This window comes from Chiloscyllium punctatum, chromosome 10 (assembly GCF_047496795.1).
Source record: "Chiloscyllium punctatum isolate Juve2018m chromosome 10, sChiPun1.3, whole genome shotgun sequence".
In the NCBI taxonomy this organism is placed as follows: Eukaryota; Metazoa; Chordata; class Chondrichthyes; order Orectolobiformes; family Hemiscylliidae; genus Chiloscyllium; species Chiloscyllium punctatum.
The window spans coordinates 68,811,025-68,831,435 of record NC_092748.1 but is presented as its reverse complement, the minus strand read 5'-3'; the positions used below and the strand labels follow the sequence as shown (position 1 = coordinate 68,831,435).

Genomic DNA, 20,411 nt, shown 5'->3' with positions numbered 1-20,411 from the left:
TTATCAAAGATAATCTTAAGTCATGACATCATACAGAACCATATAAAAAGACACACGATGTAATTTGATCATTGAAAGAAAATTTCAAAAATTAATGATGAATTTATACTATTCTGATTTTAGATGCAGACTCAGTTTGGTCTGACAAATTCTGCTGATCTTATGCTACATTGTATAATATGGCATTTATCCACAGGATAATAGTACAGGCTTCAGACATAAACAACCAACTTCAGGCCTCAGCAGAATCACATTTCCAGTTGGCAGCATGATACAGCTCAGAGTTTGTGCCACAAAAATGCTTAGCATTGCCATATTGCTGCCACTAATAACAAAATAAGTTCCATATATTTTCAGAGTATTTTGACTGAATTATTATGGTAAGTTTCCACAGAGAACAATTACATATAATAAGACAGTCTGATCAATATATTAAGCCTCCAGATACTCAGAAAATGCTACATTTTTACCGCTTTCTGTACATGGATGGGTTTGGATTTTGCACATCTTTTTAGGCTATTTTACAGCAATGTACTAATCAGTACATCACTGGTCAATGCAATTTTGTTTTAAACAAAGATTGAGCAGAATGGTCACATATGTTGCATATTATTTATCTTTCAAAGATGAGTAACATGCTCTCAAATAAGTGTTTTCAGTGATGTGGAAATAAAATTTTTATTTTTAAATAGACCATGGGCGGCACGGTGGCACAATGGTTAGCACTGTTGCCTCACACTGCCAGAGACTCGGGTTCAATTCCCACCTCAGGCAGCTGACTGTGTGGGGTTTGCACATTCTCTACGTGTCTGCGTGGGTTTCCTCCGGGTGCTCCGGTTTCCTGCCACAGTCCAAAAATGTGTAGGTTAGGTGAATTGTCCATGCTAAATTGCCCATAGTGTTAGGTGAAGGGGTAAAATGTAGGGGAATGGGTCTGGATGGGTTGCACTTTGGCGGGTCGGTGTGGACTTGTTGGGCTGAAGGGCCTGTTTCCACACTATAAGTAATCTAATCTTGAGCTTTTTTCTTTATTATTCTGTTTAAGTTTGGACAATGCTGTCAAAGCAGTAATCTTTGCCCATCCTCAGGCATTAGCATGAGACACATGGGATAGAATTTCCCATTTTCAGTGGGTGTCATGTTCACTTGAATGAAAAGTGGCAGTCGCCCCCTCTGACTCTCTAGAGGGGATCCCACCTTCTCTACAATCAGTCAGTTTCCAGTGTACCAACAGGCCTTTCTGTGAAACCAAGTTCCTGAGAGTAGAGATATTGCCCACCAGAAGCTGCAGGCTAATCAGAAGCTGTGACCTCTGGAGGATAGTCAAGATTGCTAGGACCAAAGCATAGGGGCTTTTCGGAAGCAAAGACAAAGGATGGCTTTCAGGGGAAGGCCCTGACCATTGTGCTTGCCCTTGATCAGGTGCTGAGTGCCTTTGATTGAGAGAAACCCACCCCAGCTTACAGGTGGTCCCCATTCTTTGTCTGGTTTGGAAAGCTATCGGTCAGCAAGTCCACCTGGAGCTGGGTTACTCCCATGACAGAGGGAAAAGAGATCTGTAAGTGCTCATTAGATGGCTACTTCAGGGCCTTGACTGGCAATAGGCCACAGGTTAAACATAGGCCCTCCTGCCAAAACTTTAATTGCAGTGGAAGTAGGAAGGCTGTGGATTTCAGGCACTCCACCAGCTCTGGGAAGTTACCTTCCCAGCTCTTGGACTACTGCCTCTGGGAGCACTAGATTCTGCCCATAGTGAAGGAGTAGAGTCTCATCCAGGCCAGGTAGGCCAGGGTAGGGGATTGCTTGAAGGATATTAATTTTATATACAGATTGTTCAGTTATAACACATGTTTTGTCAACATGAATTCACTGTAACACAATTAACAAATTGGGGACACTGTTTCTACAGCATGAACATTTAAAACGTGTGTTGGCTGTCATGTGAAGTGCAGTTTCTAAAAGCACAATTTTTCTATAACCCGGGTTGCACAAGAATGTAACCATCATGTTACAGAAGAACTGACTGTATACTAGATAAAACAACCATTAATATATGATATATCTTGTGAAAGCAGTGTTACAGACTAGGCCAGACCACTTAAAACATTCTTGAGCAGGCAACCCAGACCATAATTTTGCAATTTGTTTTGGTAAGTGTACAGTGAAAATTACTCAGAGTAAGTCAGCGAGGTTGACTACCAGGTTTTAAAACAGAAAAATGTATTCACAAAATTACACAATGAAACACAAAGAACAGAATAAAGAACCCTTACAGAACTCAATATATCCAAACTAGACTTAATTATACTGTTTCAAATATACACAACAGTCCCAATAAGCAAACCCCTTTAAAAACAAATACAAATGGAACACATGCTTTCAGGTTGAAATTAGAAGGGCAGAAAGAGAGAGGGAGTTTGTTTCCACACAGCTCACTGTTGAACTCCCAACTAGTTCTGGACTGAACTAAACTGCTCAGCTAGAGAGCTGACCACTCCCCTTTCATTATGCAGGTCACTCCTAAAACATGACCACTTTAGCCTGAAGTCTCATCTGTTTACATATAAATAAAAAGGCCTTTCAATACCCTTTAATCTCTGTACCAAACCAGTCTAATTGGAATGGAGAGAGGTTTATTACTCCTCTGAAATAAAAACCAAGGATATAGTATCTTTGAGAAAAGGAACAGCTTTTAGAAAAAAAACAGAGACCTGCTTTGTGACAGCAATACCTTATCCAAGAAGAGAATAGCAAAACATTTGGTTTGCATATCGAAAGTAAAAGATAGAGCACCTTAAATGAAGATGATAAATGCTGCACAATTGAATGCCTGATCTAGATTGGATGAGCTGTTAAAATTTAATGGATGAATTGTTAACAGATTATTTGCACAATTCTGGATTAGTGGAGGCGGAGGCGGAGAAATTGGGAATACGGGATGGCATTTTTGCAAGAGGTAGGGTGGGAAGAGGTGTAATCCAGGTAGCTGTGAGAGTCGGTGGGTTTGTAAAAAATGTCAGTGTCAAGTCGTCGTCATTAATGGAGATGGAGAGGCCCAGGAAGGGGAGGGAGGTGTCAGAGATAGTCCAGGTAAATTTAAGGTCAGGGTGGAATGTGTTGGTGAAGTTGATGAATTGCTCAACCTCCTCGCGGGAGCACGAGGTGGCGCCAATGCAGTCATCAATGTAGCGGAGGAAGAGCTGGGGAGTGGTGCTGGTGTAATTACGGAAGGTCAACTGTTCTATGTAGCCAACAAAGAGACCGGCATAGCTGGGGCCCATACGTGTGCCCATGGCTACCCCTTTGGTCTGGAGGAAGTGGGAGGATTCGAAGGAGAAATTAAGGGTGAGGACCAGTTCGGCCAAACGAATGAGAGTGTCGGTGGAAGGGTACTGTTGGGGAAGTCGGGAGAGAAAAAAATGGAGGGCTTGGTAGCCCTGGTCATGGTGGATGGAGGTGTAGAGGGATTGGATATCCATGGTGAAGATGTGGCGTTGGGTGCCGGGGAAATGGAAGTCTTGGAGGAGGTGGAGGGTGTGGGTGGTGTCTCGAACGTATGTGGGGAGTTCCTGGACTGGTGGGATAGGACAGTGTCGAGGTAGGTAGAGAGGAGTTCAGTGGGGCAGGCGCATGCTGAGACAATGGGTCAGCCAGGGTGGTCAGGCTTGTGGATCTTGGGAAGGAGGTAGAACCTGGCAGTGCGGGGTTCCCGGACTATGAGGTTGGAAGCTGTGGGTGGGAGATCTCCTGAGGTGATGAGGTTCTGTATTCCCAATTCCTCTGCCTCTGCCGTATTTGGTCCCAGGAGGACCAGTTCCACCACAGAACACACCAGATGGCCTCCTTCTTTAGAGACCACAATTTCCTTTCCCAAGTGGTTAAACATGCCCTCCAAAGCATCTCGTCCACATCCCGCACCTCCACTCTCAGACCCCACCCCTCCAACCGTAACAAGGACAGAACGTCTCTGGTGCTCACCTTCCACCCTACCAACCTTTGCATAAACCAAATCATCCACCGACATTTCTGCCACCTCCAAAAAGACCCCACCACCAGGGATATATTTCCCTCCCCATCCCTTTCCACCTTGCGCAAAAAACGTTCCCTCCGTGACTACCTGGTCAGGTCCACGCCCCCCTACAACCCACCCTCCCATCCTGGCACCTTCCCCTGCCACCGCAGAAATTTAAAAACCTGTGCCCACACCTCGTCCCTCACCTCTATCAAAGGCCGTAAAGGAGCCTTCCACATCCATCAAAGTTTTACCTGCACATCCACTAATATCTTTTATTGTATCCGTTGCTCCCAATGCGGTCTCCTCTACATTGGGGAGACTGGACGCCTCCTAGCAGAGCGCTTTAGGGAACAACTCCGGGACACCTGCACCATTCAACCACACCGCCCTGTGGCCCAATATTTCAACTCTCCCTCCCACTCTGCCAAGGACATGGAGGTCGTGGGCCTTCTTCACCACCGCTCCCTCACCACCAGACGCCTGGAGGAAGAACGCCTCATCTTCTGCCTCGGAACACTTCAACCCCAGGGCATCAATGTGGACTTCAACAGTTTCCTCATTTCCCCTTCCCCCACCTCACCCTCGTTCCAAATTTCCAGCTCAGCACTGTCCCCATGACTTGTCCTACCTGCCTATCTCCTTTTCCACCTATCCACTCCACCCTTCTCCCCGACCTATCACCTTCATCCCCTCCCCCACTCACCTATTGTACTCTATGCTACTTTTTCCCCACACCCACCCTCCTCTAGCTTATCTCTCCATCCTTCAGGCTCTGCCTGTATTCCTGATGAAGGGCCTTTGCCCGAAACGTCGATTTTTACTGCTCCTCGGATGCTGCCTGATCTGCTGTGCTCTTTCAGCACCACTAATCCAGAATCTGGTTTCCAGCATCTGCAGTCATTGTTTTTACCTAGATTATTTGCACAATACAGTTCACCAATATCTCAACATGTTCCGAAGATACAACTGATACTGACTGCTGTGCTGACAGGTAATTGAAGGTCAAAATTCCTTTTTCTTCTGATTGAAATCCACACAGCATATAATAAATATGTTTAAATAAAACAACGTCTAAAATCATAAATTATAAACAAATCTAAAATGCTCCATAACAAAAAACAACTCAACACTGAACTTTAACAAAAGATAAATATATGTTGTGCTCATCCTCATGAATTACACATCTACACATTAACCAGACTTTCTCATCTGAAGACCTATTCAGTAGTTTATCTATTGTGCATCCCAATTACTCTTGTGAAGGGGATGGTGATCTGTCTTCTTAAACCATGCAGTCTTTGATGATGTCAGGGAGAAAGTTCCAGATTTTTAACCAAGCTTCACGGAGGGATCAGTAATATAGTTGGAAGGGTTGGGGGGGTGGGGTGGAATGCATAGGTAGTGGCATTCTCTTCCAAGTTTGCCCATATCCTTCTATGTAGTCGAGTTTGAAGGTTTGGAAGACACTGTTGAAAAAAGCTCAGTGAGTCACTAAAATGTATCTTGCAGATGGCACACGCTGCTGCCACTTTGTGTTATTGGTGAAAGCAGTGAATGTGAAAGATGATGGATAGGTTGCCAATCAAGTGGACTGCCTTGAACTGAATCTACTAGAGTGTTGTAGGAGCCACAACCAACCATCGAGACAAGGAGAGAGTATATCACATCCTGACTTATGCTATGTAGATAGTAGAATTGTAGTGAGGATTCAGAAGGGGTTTTACTCACCACAGAATTTCCAGCTTTTGACCTGCTCTTGTAGCCACAATATTTTTTGCTTTTGGGAGTTTGTTAGCTCAGTTAGCTGGACAGCTGGTTTGCAATGCAGAGAGACTCCAAAAGCATGGGTTCAATTCCCACACTGGCTGAGGTTGCCATGAAGGACTCTCCTTCTCAAGCTCTCCCCACACCTGAGGTGTAGTGACCCTCAGGCTAAACCACAAGTCATTATTCTTCTAATGATAGAGCATCCTTATGGTCTGGTAGGACTATGGCAACCTTACTTTTTAAATTATATTAAAAGACATTCCATTTCTGGTCAACCATAACTGCAGGATGATGATAGTGGGAGCTTCAGAGAAGTAAAGCTGTAGAATTTTATGTGATGATGGGTGGAACCTCTTTTGCTTGCATCGTCAATGCCTGGTGGGACGTGAATGTTACTTGTCACATATCAGCCCCAGCCTCAATATTGTCCAGGGCTTTCTGTATGGACTGCTTCAGTTTCTGAGAATAGTGCTGAACATTGCACAATCATCAGTGAACATATCCACTTCTGACCTACTGATACAGAGAGAAGGTCATTGGTGAACCAGCTGAAGATGGTTAAGCCAAGGACACTACCCGGAGGGACTCCTGCAAAGATGTCCTGGAGTGGAGATAACTGACCTCCATCAACCACAACCAACCATCTTCCGATGCTCCTGGTACGACTCCAACCAATGACATCAAGGGCAGTTGTTCTCATCTCATGTCTGGAATTCAGCTCTTCTGTGTATATTTAACTAAGGCTGTAACAAAGTTAGGAACTGTGGCCCTGCCAAAGCCTAAACTAAACATCAATGACCAATACAAGTAACACTTTTAGCACCTTTGATGACCCTTTCCACCACTTTAGTGATAATAGAGAGTAGACTAATAGGACGGTAATTGGTTAGGTTGGACTTATCCTGCTTTTTGGGGAAAATACTTACTTGGGCAATTTTTCACATTGCCTGGTAGATGCTAGTGTTGAAGCTGACTTGGATTACAGCTAATTCTGCAGTATAGTTCTTCAACATTATTGCCCAATGTTCTCAAAGAAATGTTCCCATCGCCTTTGCAGAATCCAGTATCTTCAGCCATTTCTTAAACACTGAGAGTGAATCGAATTAATTGATGACTGACCTCTGCGGTATTGGGGACCTCAGGTGGAGGTTGACATGGATCATCCACTCTGCACTTCCAGCTGAAGATGGATACAAATGTCTCAGTTTGGTCAACCTCACTGATGTTCTGGGCTCCCCCATTAGCAGCCTCCTCCTCCTCCTCCTCCACGTATTTGCTTAATTGTCCACAACCATTCACAACTGGATATATCAGGACTGCAGAGCTTAGGTCTAGTCCATTAATTGTGGAATTGCTTGGCCCTGTCTATTACTTGTTGCTTTTACTGTTTTCATTCTGAGTCTATAGCTTTACCAGATTCACATCCCGTTTTTAGATATGCCTGGTGCTGATCTTTACATATCCTCCTGCACGCACTATTGAACCATGGGTTGATCTTGTGGCTTGATGGTAATAGTTGAATGAGGGATATGCCTGGCCATGAGGTTACAAATTGTGTTTGAGCATAATTCTGCTGCTGCTGATAGCTCCTGAATGCCCAGTTTTGAGTTCCTACAATGGTTTGAAGTCTATTCCAATCAGTATAGTTGTCTCCATGACTGTCCTGTGGTTTCACCTACTGATACAGTCATGGACAGGTGCATGTGTAACTGATACATTAGTGAGGAGGAGGTCAAGTAGGTTTTGCCCACATCAAACACAATTTGGTTTAAAATGGTTCATTCTTGTCTTTTAAAGTATCTAACAGGCTTTTGTATATTAGTATATGGTTGTTTTGAGCTTTAATTACTTTTTAGGTATTAATAGTTACTGAGGAGTCACGCATGGTTCTGTTAGTTAAAGGACATTGATAGATTTTGGAGAATGGTCAGATGTATCAATTGGAATATTTGTGAAGATAGTTAATCACTGCCCGATGACACTACAAACTCTAGGCAGGCACATTAATTGTTCAATGGTAACACTTCAGCTCAGTAAAGATCTGTGAAATTGGTAAAGAGGGAGGGAAAAGACAAGCTATTATAAAAGGGACAACTTTAAGAAAATGATTAGTCTGTTAAAGAACAAATCAGGAGACAATAGAAAACGATGTCACTAAGTTGACCATTACTTTCAAATAAACTTATCAGGAATTGGACACATGCTGTTCAGTCAATCCAAGATTGACCTTGAACTGCTCACGCACTGTTCATGCAGTGTATTAGAGAGAGTGATGCCTTTGGTCATGCACCAGGGTTAGGACCTGGCTAGGGTCAATAGGGCTTGGATTTTAGCAGTCCGCTGCAGAAGAAGGAAGAGCAAACACAAAAGAACCTTCAGTTAACTGAACAGAACAAGAGCCTCTGCCCCTTAAAACAAAGCCATGAACTAGTGCCCTAAGGCAGATCGGCTGTAAACCACTATTATAATTAAACATCAATTATTTTGTTTGTGTTGTGTTAAACTTCATAAATTCTCTAAAGTTTGTACATTTGTACTGGAATGCATCTTGTAACTAATCAGGACTACTAGACTTCAGATTTGTGTTTTCAAAACTCTATATATAATTGTTATTGACATGGGTCTTGCAATTAAAGTTGTAAACATATTAAGCCAGAATTCTTACTAACCACTAAGTGATTTTTTTTATTACATTGTACATGATGACATGCTATGGAGCATGATATTCTGAGCTGCACAGGGTCCAACTTTTTAGTAGAATACTAACATACAGCTATTGAGGTTACAGTGACATTACAGCTGACCTCAAATGCACATCCACATATTCATTAAACTCTATCTCAACAGCAACTGCTTTCTTCTCCTTGTCACTGCTACATCTTCCAGTTCCCATAAATTAGAAATAATGGCATTTTTGACTCAATTTCGTATCTTTCGCAAGTTAGTTCTGCATCTCTCCACATAGCTGGGACACAGACACTCATTACTCAGCACATGACTGCAGCGTGACAGTGAATGTATCACCCCAGGATACATATTCACATACTAATTTGTTTCTAGCTCTTTACAAACAATATAGGTACAGAGCAGTAATAATTGCTGATTTTTCCTCTCATCACAGAGACATGCGTAATTGCCTTGCATATCTTCAAAATCATTTGACATTAAGTCACTAGTAGTCTTCTTATAATAAAAAGTGGTGTGAGTAAGAGAAAATAAGAGATACCTGAAACTCCAAACTGTGATACCAATGGAGGAATAGTCATCAGCATCACTGGGTGAAAGAGAGGACACTCAGTGCTGGAAATTATGAGGTTGTACTGTTTATCCTTACTGTTCTTGACTAACTCTTCTGCCTCTACACTACTTTAGTTATTTGGCACATAAATCAAAGAACAAAGAAAATTGCAGCACAGGTACAGGCCCTTCAGTCCTCCAAGCCTGCAGCGATCCACAACCTCTGTCGAGACCTGTCACCTATTTTCTAAGGATTTGTATCCTTCTGCTCCCTGCCCATTCATGTATCAATCTACATACATCTTAAAATGATACCATCATGCCCACCTCTACTGGCAATGTTCCAGACACCCACCACCCTCTGTGTAAAGAACTTTCCACGCATTTGCCCAGATTGAACTCCATCTGCCATTTCTCTACCCATTTCTCCAATCTATCTATATTTTCCTGCATTCTCTGACAGTCCCCTTCATTATCTGCTACTCCACCAATCTTTGTGTCATCTGCAAACTTGCTAATCAGATCACTGATACCTTTCTCCAGATCATTTATGTATACCACAAAACAACAATGGTCCCAAAATGGATCCCTGTGGAACACCACTGGTCATAGTTCTCCATTTTGAGAAACTCACTTCCACTATTACTCTGTCTGCTGTTGCCCAGACAGTTCTCTATCCATCTAGCTAGTACACCCTGGACCCCAGTTGGAGACGGGAAGGTAGAATTAGTTCCCACCAATACTGTTACTTTTCCAGGCACCATCACAAAAACTGTGCTTCTTGTAGCAGAGAAAGTGAGTCAGAGGAATGTGTACTGGGCTGATTCACTAAATAAATTAGCAGGTAGAGATGGAAAGGACAGCTTCAGAAAGAGCTCACTGAAGGACAATCTTAAATCCTAAATTTGCTGAAGAATGAGAGCAACTGTACCGTTCCAGTTATCCAGCTCCTGGCTGGTTGCACTTGACCTTGTGCATGGCTGGGCTTTAAAAAGTTGTCGAGGAGAAAGTGAGGACTGCAGATGCTGGAGATCAGAGCTGAAAATGTGTTGCTGGAAAAGCGCAGCAGGTCAGGCAGCATCCAAGGAACAGGAGAATCGATGTTTCGGGCATCAACCCTTCTTCAGGAAAGTTGTCACAGCACTTGGTCATCCTAGGAGGTGCTTACAGCAGCAAATACTTTCAGCTCTAGCGGGAGACAAGACAAGGTGTGTGGGGTGCCACAGAGGCATGCTGCATAGATAGTGAGATGAGTTACGGAGAATAACATGAAAAAATTCCGTCAGGTTCAGAAAGTGAATCCCTCTGAGAAACTCAGCAAAATTGACACTTATTTGGTTCCTGGGAAAATTCAGCGACACAGTTCTTTAAGGCCTCCCTTTAAACTTTGCTGGATTATTCTCTTTCTCCAAACTCTACGTTACTGAAGTTCCTCAGCTCTAGCATTATTTTGGGAAACCTGCTCCGTAGATTCTCCAATAGCTCCTGAACTAACGTCTACCCTGCTACCTGAAGCATACAAATAGACAGATATGAAGTAGACATGGGCCACTTGGCCACTCTAACCTGAATCATCATTTGATACATTTGTGGCTGATTCGATTGTGGCCTTTACTTTCCTGCTTATTCCATTTAACCCACTAGTCAGTCAAAAGTCTATCCGACTCAGCCGCATAAGTACTCTATGACCCAAACTCTCCCGCTTTTTGGGAAACGATATTCTTCCACAGACTTAGCCCACAATGCCAACTCTGCATCTGCCAGGGCACACTTGCTAAGTTGTTGAGCGTGCAGCTAGAGCTGCTCAGGCCCAAGCACCTCAAGGCAGTGGATTACAAGCATCTGAAGTGCCTGATATTGACTCATGGCATTGCAACTGACATGCTGAAATCACTTCAGGGTAACACATATCTTTATTCTTAATAGAAATCTATTGTCCTGTGTTTGTCCTCAGGTGGACTCAAAATTCAAGAACCACAAAGAACAATTGCATTGTTTGTATCATGGTAAGAGTATATATCACACTATGTACTCAGGAAGATTATCTAAGCCACAAAAAATTACTATATGAAAAACAAATCTCCTTGATCTTTGCAACATTGTACCTGAAAGCAAACAGGAGTCATTTTAAACAAAATTCTTGGGAACAACTCATATGAACCACGGCTTATCAGTTGAAGAACAGGCAAAATAGTTGCAGACAGAGATAGCTGTGTATTTTACTCCAATTTGCATATTTAATGAAGACTTGCCACCCTTTTTTTGGCAAGAGCTCTTCAACCTTGAACATAGATCCACTCAAAACTTGGAACGGATGGAAATTTAGGGATAGATCAACCTACGCTCTTTTTTAAAATATAAGTGGGATCATAGCCTAATAATGTGTGTCGGTTTATTTCCTTATCAATAAAATCTGTATTAAGATGAAAAATAAAATTGTGATGTGTCCTGCAAGGAAGCATTGATTCATTTGACCTCAACTTGGGAATTTTATTGTCATGCCTCATATCTTGTTGAACAACTCAACTCATGTTATCAGATAGTATTTTTCAAAAATATTACATTGCATGTTGATACTGAAGGTTTGCATTTCAATGTTCTATGGGAAATCCACGACAGAGGTAAACTGAAATCAGGCCAGCCTCAATTTTTCTTCCTCTATTTGATTGCTAAGCTAAAAGATAACACTCACAACAACCAGAACTGTGCAACAGTGCAGGAACAGCACATTAACTGCCCAATCTGTTTAGTCCAAGTCTTTAATTATATAATTTTAAGAAGACAATAAATAATATGTTCGGGGATGGACTTAAAAACATTGTAATTTTGATATTATAGGCCTAAACAAGATGGTAACAGATCATGACGTCAAGGCAACTACAAGAAAAAGTCTTAGTTCATGTTTGACACTATAAACAACAGAATGTTTGAACTTCAGATTTTTCATAAGGACTCTCTTGACTGGAAGAGTCAAGACACTTAAAAATGTTAGATTCTCTTTAAAATGGAATCAATTTGCATAAAATGGACATATTTTATTCAGATGAAAATCTTTCCTTCCTCTACTAAGATAAAATAATGGGCTTGCTGCATGTTAATAGACTGGGTATAATATGGATTTATTACTGTGGCCCTGTTGTGAGGTTTGACTTGGCTTAAAGAAAGCTGACAACATAGTCTCAATTCTGGCAGAAAACCAATTCTCCAAGTTGCTTTTTAAGTCCAGGTGGCACAACTTTGAAATGTCTAATATTTTCCTTCATCAACTTGCATAAAAATATCCCGAGTATCATTGGCTTTTTGTAGCTTTGGAAAATTTCTACAGAGAAAAAGCCAAAGTCAATACCTTTCTGCAGACACATTAGTTCGGTTCCAAGCAATGAATTTAATTTCCATTTATAAGTTAAGCAATTGTTCGTTGAAAGTTTTAAAAGAAGTACTTGAGTCTGAAAGGATCAATAATGTGATTATAGATTTTATCTAAAACTTTGCAAGCTTTTCAACAAAAATCACAGACATTTCAGAAATGAATTATAAATATACAGTTTGTATTTGTTACACAAGGAGAGTTAATTAATATTTTAAATATGACAAAAAAAAATCAACTATACATTACATAATTAAATAAACAAAAATACACTTGGTTATCTTGTTCACTCAATTCACTGAATAGTTGAGCCATTGCCAGCATAAAGCTTCAATATGGATCACCATTAGTATTAAGCAAACAAACCTCAGCTGTAGCAGTGATTTGCATCAATTTACCTCAGCTAGTGAAATAGAAGATGGTAATATTTATTTTCCTGACCAAAATGTTGGGTGTGTGCAGCATTTGGATTGAGTGTAATGTCTCCAAGTTAATACCTTGCCAATACTCACATTGGAGGTCCCAGTGTTAACATTGACCACTTGGTCAAGGTGCCGATGACTACAGTCAATAGTGCTGTTAAAGGATTAGATTACTTACATTGTGGAAACAGGCCCTCCAGCCCAACAAGTCCACACCAACCCGCCAAAGCTCAACCCACCCAGATCCGTTCCCCTACATTTACCCCTTCACCTAACAATACGGACAATTTAGCATGGCCAATTCACCTAACCTGCACATTTTTGGACTGTGGGAGGAAACCAGAACACCCGGAGGAAACCACACAGACACGGGGAGAATGTACAAACCCCACACAGTCAGTCGCCTGAGGCGGGAATTGAACCCGGGTTTCTGCCACTGTGAGGCAGCAGTGCTAACTACTGTGCCAAATTATTCTGAAGCTAGCAGTTCTGTAGCAAGTAACTTCCAAATCCACAAAGCTTGTTCACCAACTTCTACAAGACACAAGTCAGTGTTTATGTTTGTGTCCTGTCCACAATCCTATTTAACCCTGAACATTGTTTCCTGCTCCATACCCTTTCCATTGCAAAGACTGTCAACCTCCACCACCACAATATTTGCTATTTCTACAACTGCTTTATCTATCCTGGAAATCCTCACAAATATTTTTCCTATCTCTAGATTTAACCACACCAATATTTTCTTAGCCAGTGTTTATCTTCTATTGTCCATAAACCTGCCCTAAGCTCTACTTTTCTAACTCACATCATTCATCACCTCTGTAATACTGACCTACTTTGTCCCCTGATTCACCAATGCCACAATGCTAGCTAAATTCATGTTCAAATCACTTCATGGCCTCATACTCTCTATCTCCATAACCTCCTGTTGCACAACAACTCTTCAAGAAATCTAGATTCCTCTAACTTGGGAATTTGTACATCTCGAGTCCCTTTCACACTACTGGTTGAATTTCTTTACACCAGCAACATCCTAAACCCTGGTAATCCTAACAGAAGCAGAAAACGCTGGGGAAACTCAGCAGATCTGGCAGCATTGTGGACAATGACACAATTACCGACACAGAATCACATATGACTCTTTGGAAGAGCAAATTGTTCTGGAAATCCTTACTTAAACTCCAGTTTTCTCTGACTTTAAAACCCTTTTAAAATGTACTTTTTGCAAAGGTTTTAGAAACCTGTCCTAATATCTTTTCTTTTGACTCCTGTCAATTTGTGGTTTAAATCCAGTGCTGCTGCTTGCTAGGGTGAAGGCACTAAATAAATCTGCGTTACTAAATGTTAAATACTAGAGCCTTTGCTTTATAAATCTACTGTCATATTGCAAGAAGGTTTGTATTTAATATAAATATGTTGGCTAACGAATGGACCACATGAAAGAAATCAAAGGGACAACATACCTGACATGACAGACAACCATTGATTAGAGTGAGAGAGGGCGTGCTAATTAAAAAATCGAGGCGGAAACTTGGTTGTAACATTAAGAGCGGTGACGCGCTGAACCCAGAGGAGACAACGCTGGGCGTTTGACTTGAGTAGTTCTGTTGTCGGAGACGCCGTTGTTGTGTAGGACTTTCAGAGTATCTCCGTGGACGGTGAGGTTCTCAGTTTCAGCCAGATGTCTCGCTTATGGCAGTGGATGTTGTTGTGGTCCTGCTACATCGGAGCTTCCTCTGAGGAAACAGACAGAACCACCTCGGCGCTAAATCAAAACGAGTTATTGAGATTGTTGGGTGAGTGGAGCCAGTCGGGTTTAAACAAAAAAAACCTTCCCTTGTTGAGGCGGATGGGGAATGCGCAAGAACGGCAGCTGCTAATGCACTGAAGGATGGCGCGGCTGGCAAAAACATCAAGGTTTTTCAGTTGTACGTGTGCAATTTCAAGAGTGAATTTCAATTGCAAATAATTACAAATTGCGAGAAGTTCGCTTGAAATAATTAAAGACACAAAATGCTGAAGCCCTCCCCATTTATTGATAAACAAACAGTAAACCTTTTAAGTATGTGTACGGTGCTAGGTTAGCTGTTTAAGCTGACTTCGGATTTGATTCACAATGTATTGTGAACATGTTCTTCAGTCAGACATAGGAATGGACAGTCTGATTCCCCATGCCCGCAGATTCGCTTGTAATTAACAGTTTTTATTCTTTTAATTTCGACATGTTTCTGTCAATTCCACAAAACAAAAAAAAATTGGAGATGACTGTTTGCGTCGGCATATGTTTAATCACTATTGATTCAAATGCGGTGCGCCTGTTATTAATTATGGAGTTGTCGCGATTGTTCCTTCATGTTTTCGGGGCTAATTCAGCCGGGGTTTGTCTTCAATTTATAAGTGCATGGAATACACCTACCATTCTTAAAATAGTTTGTGAAGTTTCCCTTTCTTCTGTATTGTGGCACTAAATCAAATTTTTAAAAAATTATTAGCAGCAAAGGTTGCGGGGGGTGGAGAATCCGATATAATACACTATCGTTTTATATTGGGTAGAATTATCATGAATTTGGGTATCCGTTATATTTGCTGAGTACACGATGTTTCATGTGCAGATTCTTTTAAAGTTAGTTTTAAAATATATTTTTCCTTATGTCCTACTTCTGACTCACTAGTCTTCAATGTACCTCCTTGCATCAGACTTTTGAATTTATGAATTCATTTCAGTAATGTGAAAGACTGTCCTGAGCAGGGATGTCTTGCTGCAACTGTATATATAGAGTCTTGGTGAGACCACAGCTGGAGTGTTGTGAACTGTGTGGCCTCCTTTTATCTGAGAAAGGATTTTGTGGAGAAAAGGAAATACAGTAAAGGTTTACCAGACTGACTTTCTGGGATGGCAGCACTGCCATAAGAAGAGAGACTGGATCCTTTGGGACGATATTCAATTGGAATTTAGAAAGATAGAAACATTTAAAATTCTAGCAGGACCAGACAGGGTGAAAGCAGCAAGAATGTTCCCAATGACCAAGTAGTACAGAATTGGAGGTCACAACTTAAAGATGCCAAGTAGGCCATTTAGGACCGAGATGAGAAATTTCTTCAACAGATTGATAGTCCTGTGGAATTCTCTGCCTCCAAATGGAGTTGAGGCCAAAATATTGAATGTTTTCAAAGGAGGACGTACATCTAATTTAAAACTAAACTGTGGATGCTGGATATTTGAAACAAAACCAGAAATTAGCAGATAAATTCGGCAGGTATGGCAACCACTGAGGGAAGAAAGAATTGTCAGACTTGAAATGTTAACATGCCTTTCTTCCCTTAGGTGCTGCTGTTTTTTTTTATATCAGATCTAGTTCTTAGGGCTAAGGTGATCAAATGTTATGGGGAGAAAGCAGCAACACAGAGTTCTGAGTTGAATGAACAGCCATTGAATGGCGAAACAAAGTTGAAGTGCTGAAGCATACTCCGACTCTAATTTTCCATTTTTGTTTCCTTAAGTGTTGCACTACCACCCAAAAGCCAAAGGTTTTTTAAAAATTCTTTTATTGGGCAACAGAAATGTACGCAGTAATCTGAGACAAGATTTAAATTAGTTTTTTTTAATTCAAAACTTAATCGCTGCTGGAAAATCAGTCATCCACAGGACTAAATTTGGTTAATAAATTCAAAGGTTTAATGTGAAGAAGTACAGCTAATATGAAGATCAAAAAAAAAGTAAGAAATCCTGATAATGCTTTAAAGTGCTGATTCCCCAGAAAATGGTATTGAATTCCTCTAGTTTGCATTGATTGATGCTGAAACCTGGTTTGAGTTAAACTGTATCAACTGCAATTAGTAATGTGGCAACAACTATTGCAGACCATTTATTGTGTTTTCTTGATCCTTGAGATGTGGGTATCACTGGAAGACCAATAACACGCAATAAGCTTGTCCTAGATTTGTCAAAGTCGTTTGCTTGACTGGCATATCCCCAAACACCAACTCCCTCCTCCACTGACACTCCATAGCAGTGTGCACCATTTGGAAGATTTACTGTAGAAATTCACCAAAGCTCCTTAGCATCTTCCAAACCCATGACCAGTACCATCTAGAAGAACAAGGGCAACAAATAAATGAGAATGCCATCAGCTGCAAGTTTGCCTCCGAGCCATTCACTGAGTTGGAAATATATGTCATTCTTTCAATGTCATTGACTCAAAATTCTGGAATCCAACCCCAGCCCTGCTCCCGCAACAGCATTGTGGGTCAACTGGCAGCACTTGGACTGCAGCAATTCAAAAAGGCAGCTCACCACCACAACCTTCTCAAGGGCAACTAGGGCAGGCAATGAATATTTGCGTACCTAAATCCCATGATTGGTTAAAATGAAAATTAGTACAGTCAAAGCTTTTTTTGTCTTGCACTTATCAGGACATGCATAAGTCTAGAGTTTACAAAGGAACTGTTATTTAACTGTTATGAAATTTTCATGTTGAAGAGTGCCTTAAGCACCCATTCACTATGATGATGTATGGACTTGGTGGGAGGGTAGCTAGGATATCAATAAGTAAGATCTACCATCTGGGTCTCCTCATAACTTCCACAATAATGTCCATCACATCAGTGTAATGTGAACGTTATTGGTATCATTCAATAAACTACATTTTGTTTATTGTGGGAGAGTCTTCTCATTGTAGGAAATTCACTCAATAACCTACTACTCCAGGCCAAACAGACTTCATAGATCCCTATCAGGATAGAGCATGGTAACAGCATGTCTAACAGAAGCCTTGCACAACATGATGAACAATGGTGAGCATTCATCTTACAGCAGGACCAAGTTGTATTCTCCATGTTGGCAAGTGGACTCTAATTGCCAAATCAGCCCCTGATTTCTCATGCCAAATAAATTGTTGTTCCCTTGGAATGTTGGAATTAAGTTCATTAAGTGCAAGATGAAAGACTTTAAAAGCATGTCCCTAAGGTGCAACCTTTTCACGCAGAGGGTGGTACGTGTATGGAATAAGCTGCCAGAGGAAGTGGTAGCAGCTAGTACAATCACAACATTTAAAAGACATCTGGATGGGCATACAAGCCGGGTGCTGGCAAGTGGGACTAGATTAGGTTGGGAAATCTGGTCAGCACGGATGAGTTGGACCGAATGGTCTGTTTCCATGCTGTACATCTCTATGACTATATGTCCCTTTCTCTTTCTCAGCAATGTGAGTGTTTGTAATACCAAATGACTATAAACTATACATGTGACTCCCATAAATCAGAAGTTTAATATTTAACTACAGAGAGGGGATGAAATTCTATCTCAAATCAAAGAAAATACAATTTGTGACAAATACTGCTACCTTGCAGGTAAATATTATGAAGGAGCATAATGGCTATGTGAAAATCTTACTGTTTTACTGAATTTAAATGGATAGAGCCAGATGGTGTGCAGTGGAATATCTCCAAACCTGATCTCACCAGTTAGGGAAAAAAAGCACATATGGTCAGATTATTCATTTCTCTCTGGGTCCAAATTATGACTTGATAAAATGGTATGAAATCCTGAGCTTAAATTTAGATATCTGTATAACTGCAATGTAGCCAAGTATAATTAATCCTTCATATCTGTCCACCAAGCCTTTCATGTTAATTAGTCTTCACCCAAAGCCTGGTCACTCCTCCAGTTCTTGAATGTGAGTCCATTCCAACTTCAGTTATTTGAGTAATGTCTCTGATTACTATGTGCTTGAACATCTGCAGGTGTCCATAACCATTTTGAAGTAAGTTCTGATTAGCTGATCAAAAAATAAGTTGAAGCTTCTATCTTTTCTTACTGTGGAAAGCAAGTCTATGGACCATTCGGAAACAAAATTGCAAGGTTACTCAGTTACTGCTTTTACTTTGTAATGGAGTAGCAAGCAGAAAACAGGAGACAGACAAGAAGTCCAAGGAGTGAAGAAGTGCAGATGGAGATGACACCCCATTTTTGATGTGGGTGTTGGATAACACACAGATGTCAGCTGATGCTCCAGAGGTGTCTGAAGGGCTGACTGTGTGCCATGTTTCACAAAAGATGTCTGGTTAACTGATTTGCTCCAACTACGTTTTGAAGCCTCAGTTAAAATGATGGAGAGCCTTAATAGTGGACTACTACAGATCTTTCTAGTGAGCTTCCATGCATCAAATAGATGTGTAACAGCTGATGAAACAGTGTAAATTACATTTGGAATGTCTGCAGTGAAACTTTTCTCAGTCTTCAGACAAGTGTTAAATCAAACTCCTGCAGTAAGCCTGTTGTTTACCCCACTTCCCCTTCTCTGTCAAGAACTTGGAGACTGAAAGTTTATCTACAACCAGCATGCCTTTTCTCCCCAATGATCCAATTATTGAACAACATATTACAAATGCTACCTACCAGGGGCTGCATCAAAATGGTTGCACCTTTGTTGATAATCGAAACATCTTGAACCATCTTCCCAATAAAAAAAGTTGAGACTGCCCTGTTCCTGTGAGCAGTCAAGTCATCCTAGTTTCTTGATGGACAGAATTCCAAGAAGGGTATGTGACCACCTTCACCTTTCTTTTTTTTTTGCCTGGAATTAGTCCCAAAGCATAATCTTATCAAGACATTAACCATAAAATCAATATAAAGTGCAAAAGCTATGGCTCTCTCAGCGTGTGATACTTGGCTGAGCGTTCTGCATTTAACCTGCAACTTAGAACTTGTGCTTAAAACAATGCTTGTATTATACACTACTCAGTAAAAGGGATGTTTATACAGGGAAAAAGCACCAGTAGAATGCTGTATACTTGATGAATAAGATAGGCATCTATTGTGCTAATATTGCCCATTTGTACCCCATCACTTATGTGGGAGAGAGTCCCCATGAGCAGCAGACAAGTCTTTGAGAGAATGAATAGTGAGATCAGGTGCTTAGATGTTGCAACTCTCTCTGAGGAGTTCAGCACTGCTCTGCATAACTTGCAAAGGTTATGCATAACATCTTAAGTATTGTAAGAAACATGTTTAGACACTTAAACAAAAAAATGTGTTTGGAAATTTGAAGGAAAAGTTGAGCAAAAATCAAATTAATGGTGGTAAGTCAGAGTTCAATAAATATAAACCTGTCATTCTGTGGGCAAATGATTAAATATTGGATTTCTTCATGCAGCCTGCAGTAAGCAGTTGGCAGTATGTCTGGCTGCTTCTGCCCAGGGAGGTGGAAATATCAGTCACATGGATCACCCACAAGAGCTGTTTTCCTAATCAAATCCTGAACTACTGCCAGGTCCAGCACCCTGAAAGTGGAATGATGGCAAGTGTGAGATCTCAGTGCATGAAAGCTGCTTAACTCATTACTCACTCCAGCCTGACACCTAAAGGCTGCAGAGATGTCTGAACCTCTATCAACATAATGACCCTGTCAATTACATTATTCTTCTGTGACTGACTGGAGTCCACCAGACAGCTCAGTCCAGCAGTAAATTGCCAAACTGTTTTGGCTACATTGCCAACTGTCTAATGCTATTGCTAAACATTATTGTAGACTAAGTGCATTGGTTATATTCTGATTATGTTTGAATTGCTATTCAGATTTAAGTCTGTTTTTGAGTTTAGAAG

General features: G+C 41.0%; 1 protein-coding gene across 3 annotated transcripts in view; it reads left to right on the top strand.

The window, feature by feature from the left end:
* Nucleotides 1-14,366: 14,366 nt before the first annotated feature.
* The window catches only part of pla2r1 (phospholipase A2 receptor 1), a 154,843-nt gene continuing 148,798 nt past the window's right edge, over nt 14,367-20,411 (top strand). For 2 of the 3 annotated variants that reach the window (XM_072579437.1, XM_072579438.1), the window contains exon 1: nt 14,367-14,604. In XM_072579437.1, the coding sequence (XP_072435538.1) occupies nt 14,490-14,604 (115 nt within the window). In that variant the 5' untranslated portion in view covers nt 14,367-14,489. The remainder of the gene's footprint in view (nt 14,605-20,411) is intronic. The other variant, XM_072579436.1, reaches the window with a different exon arrangement.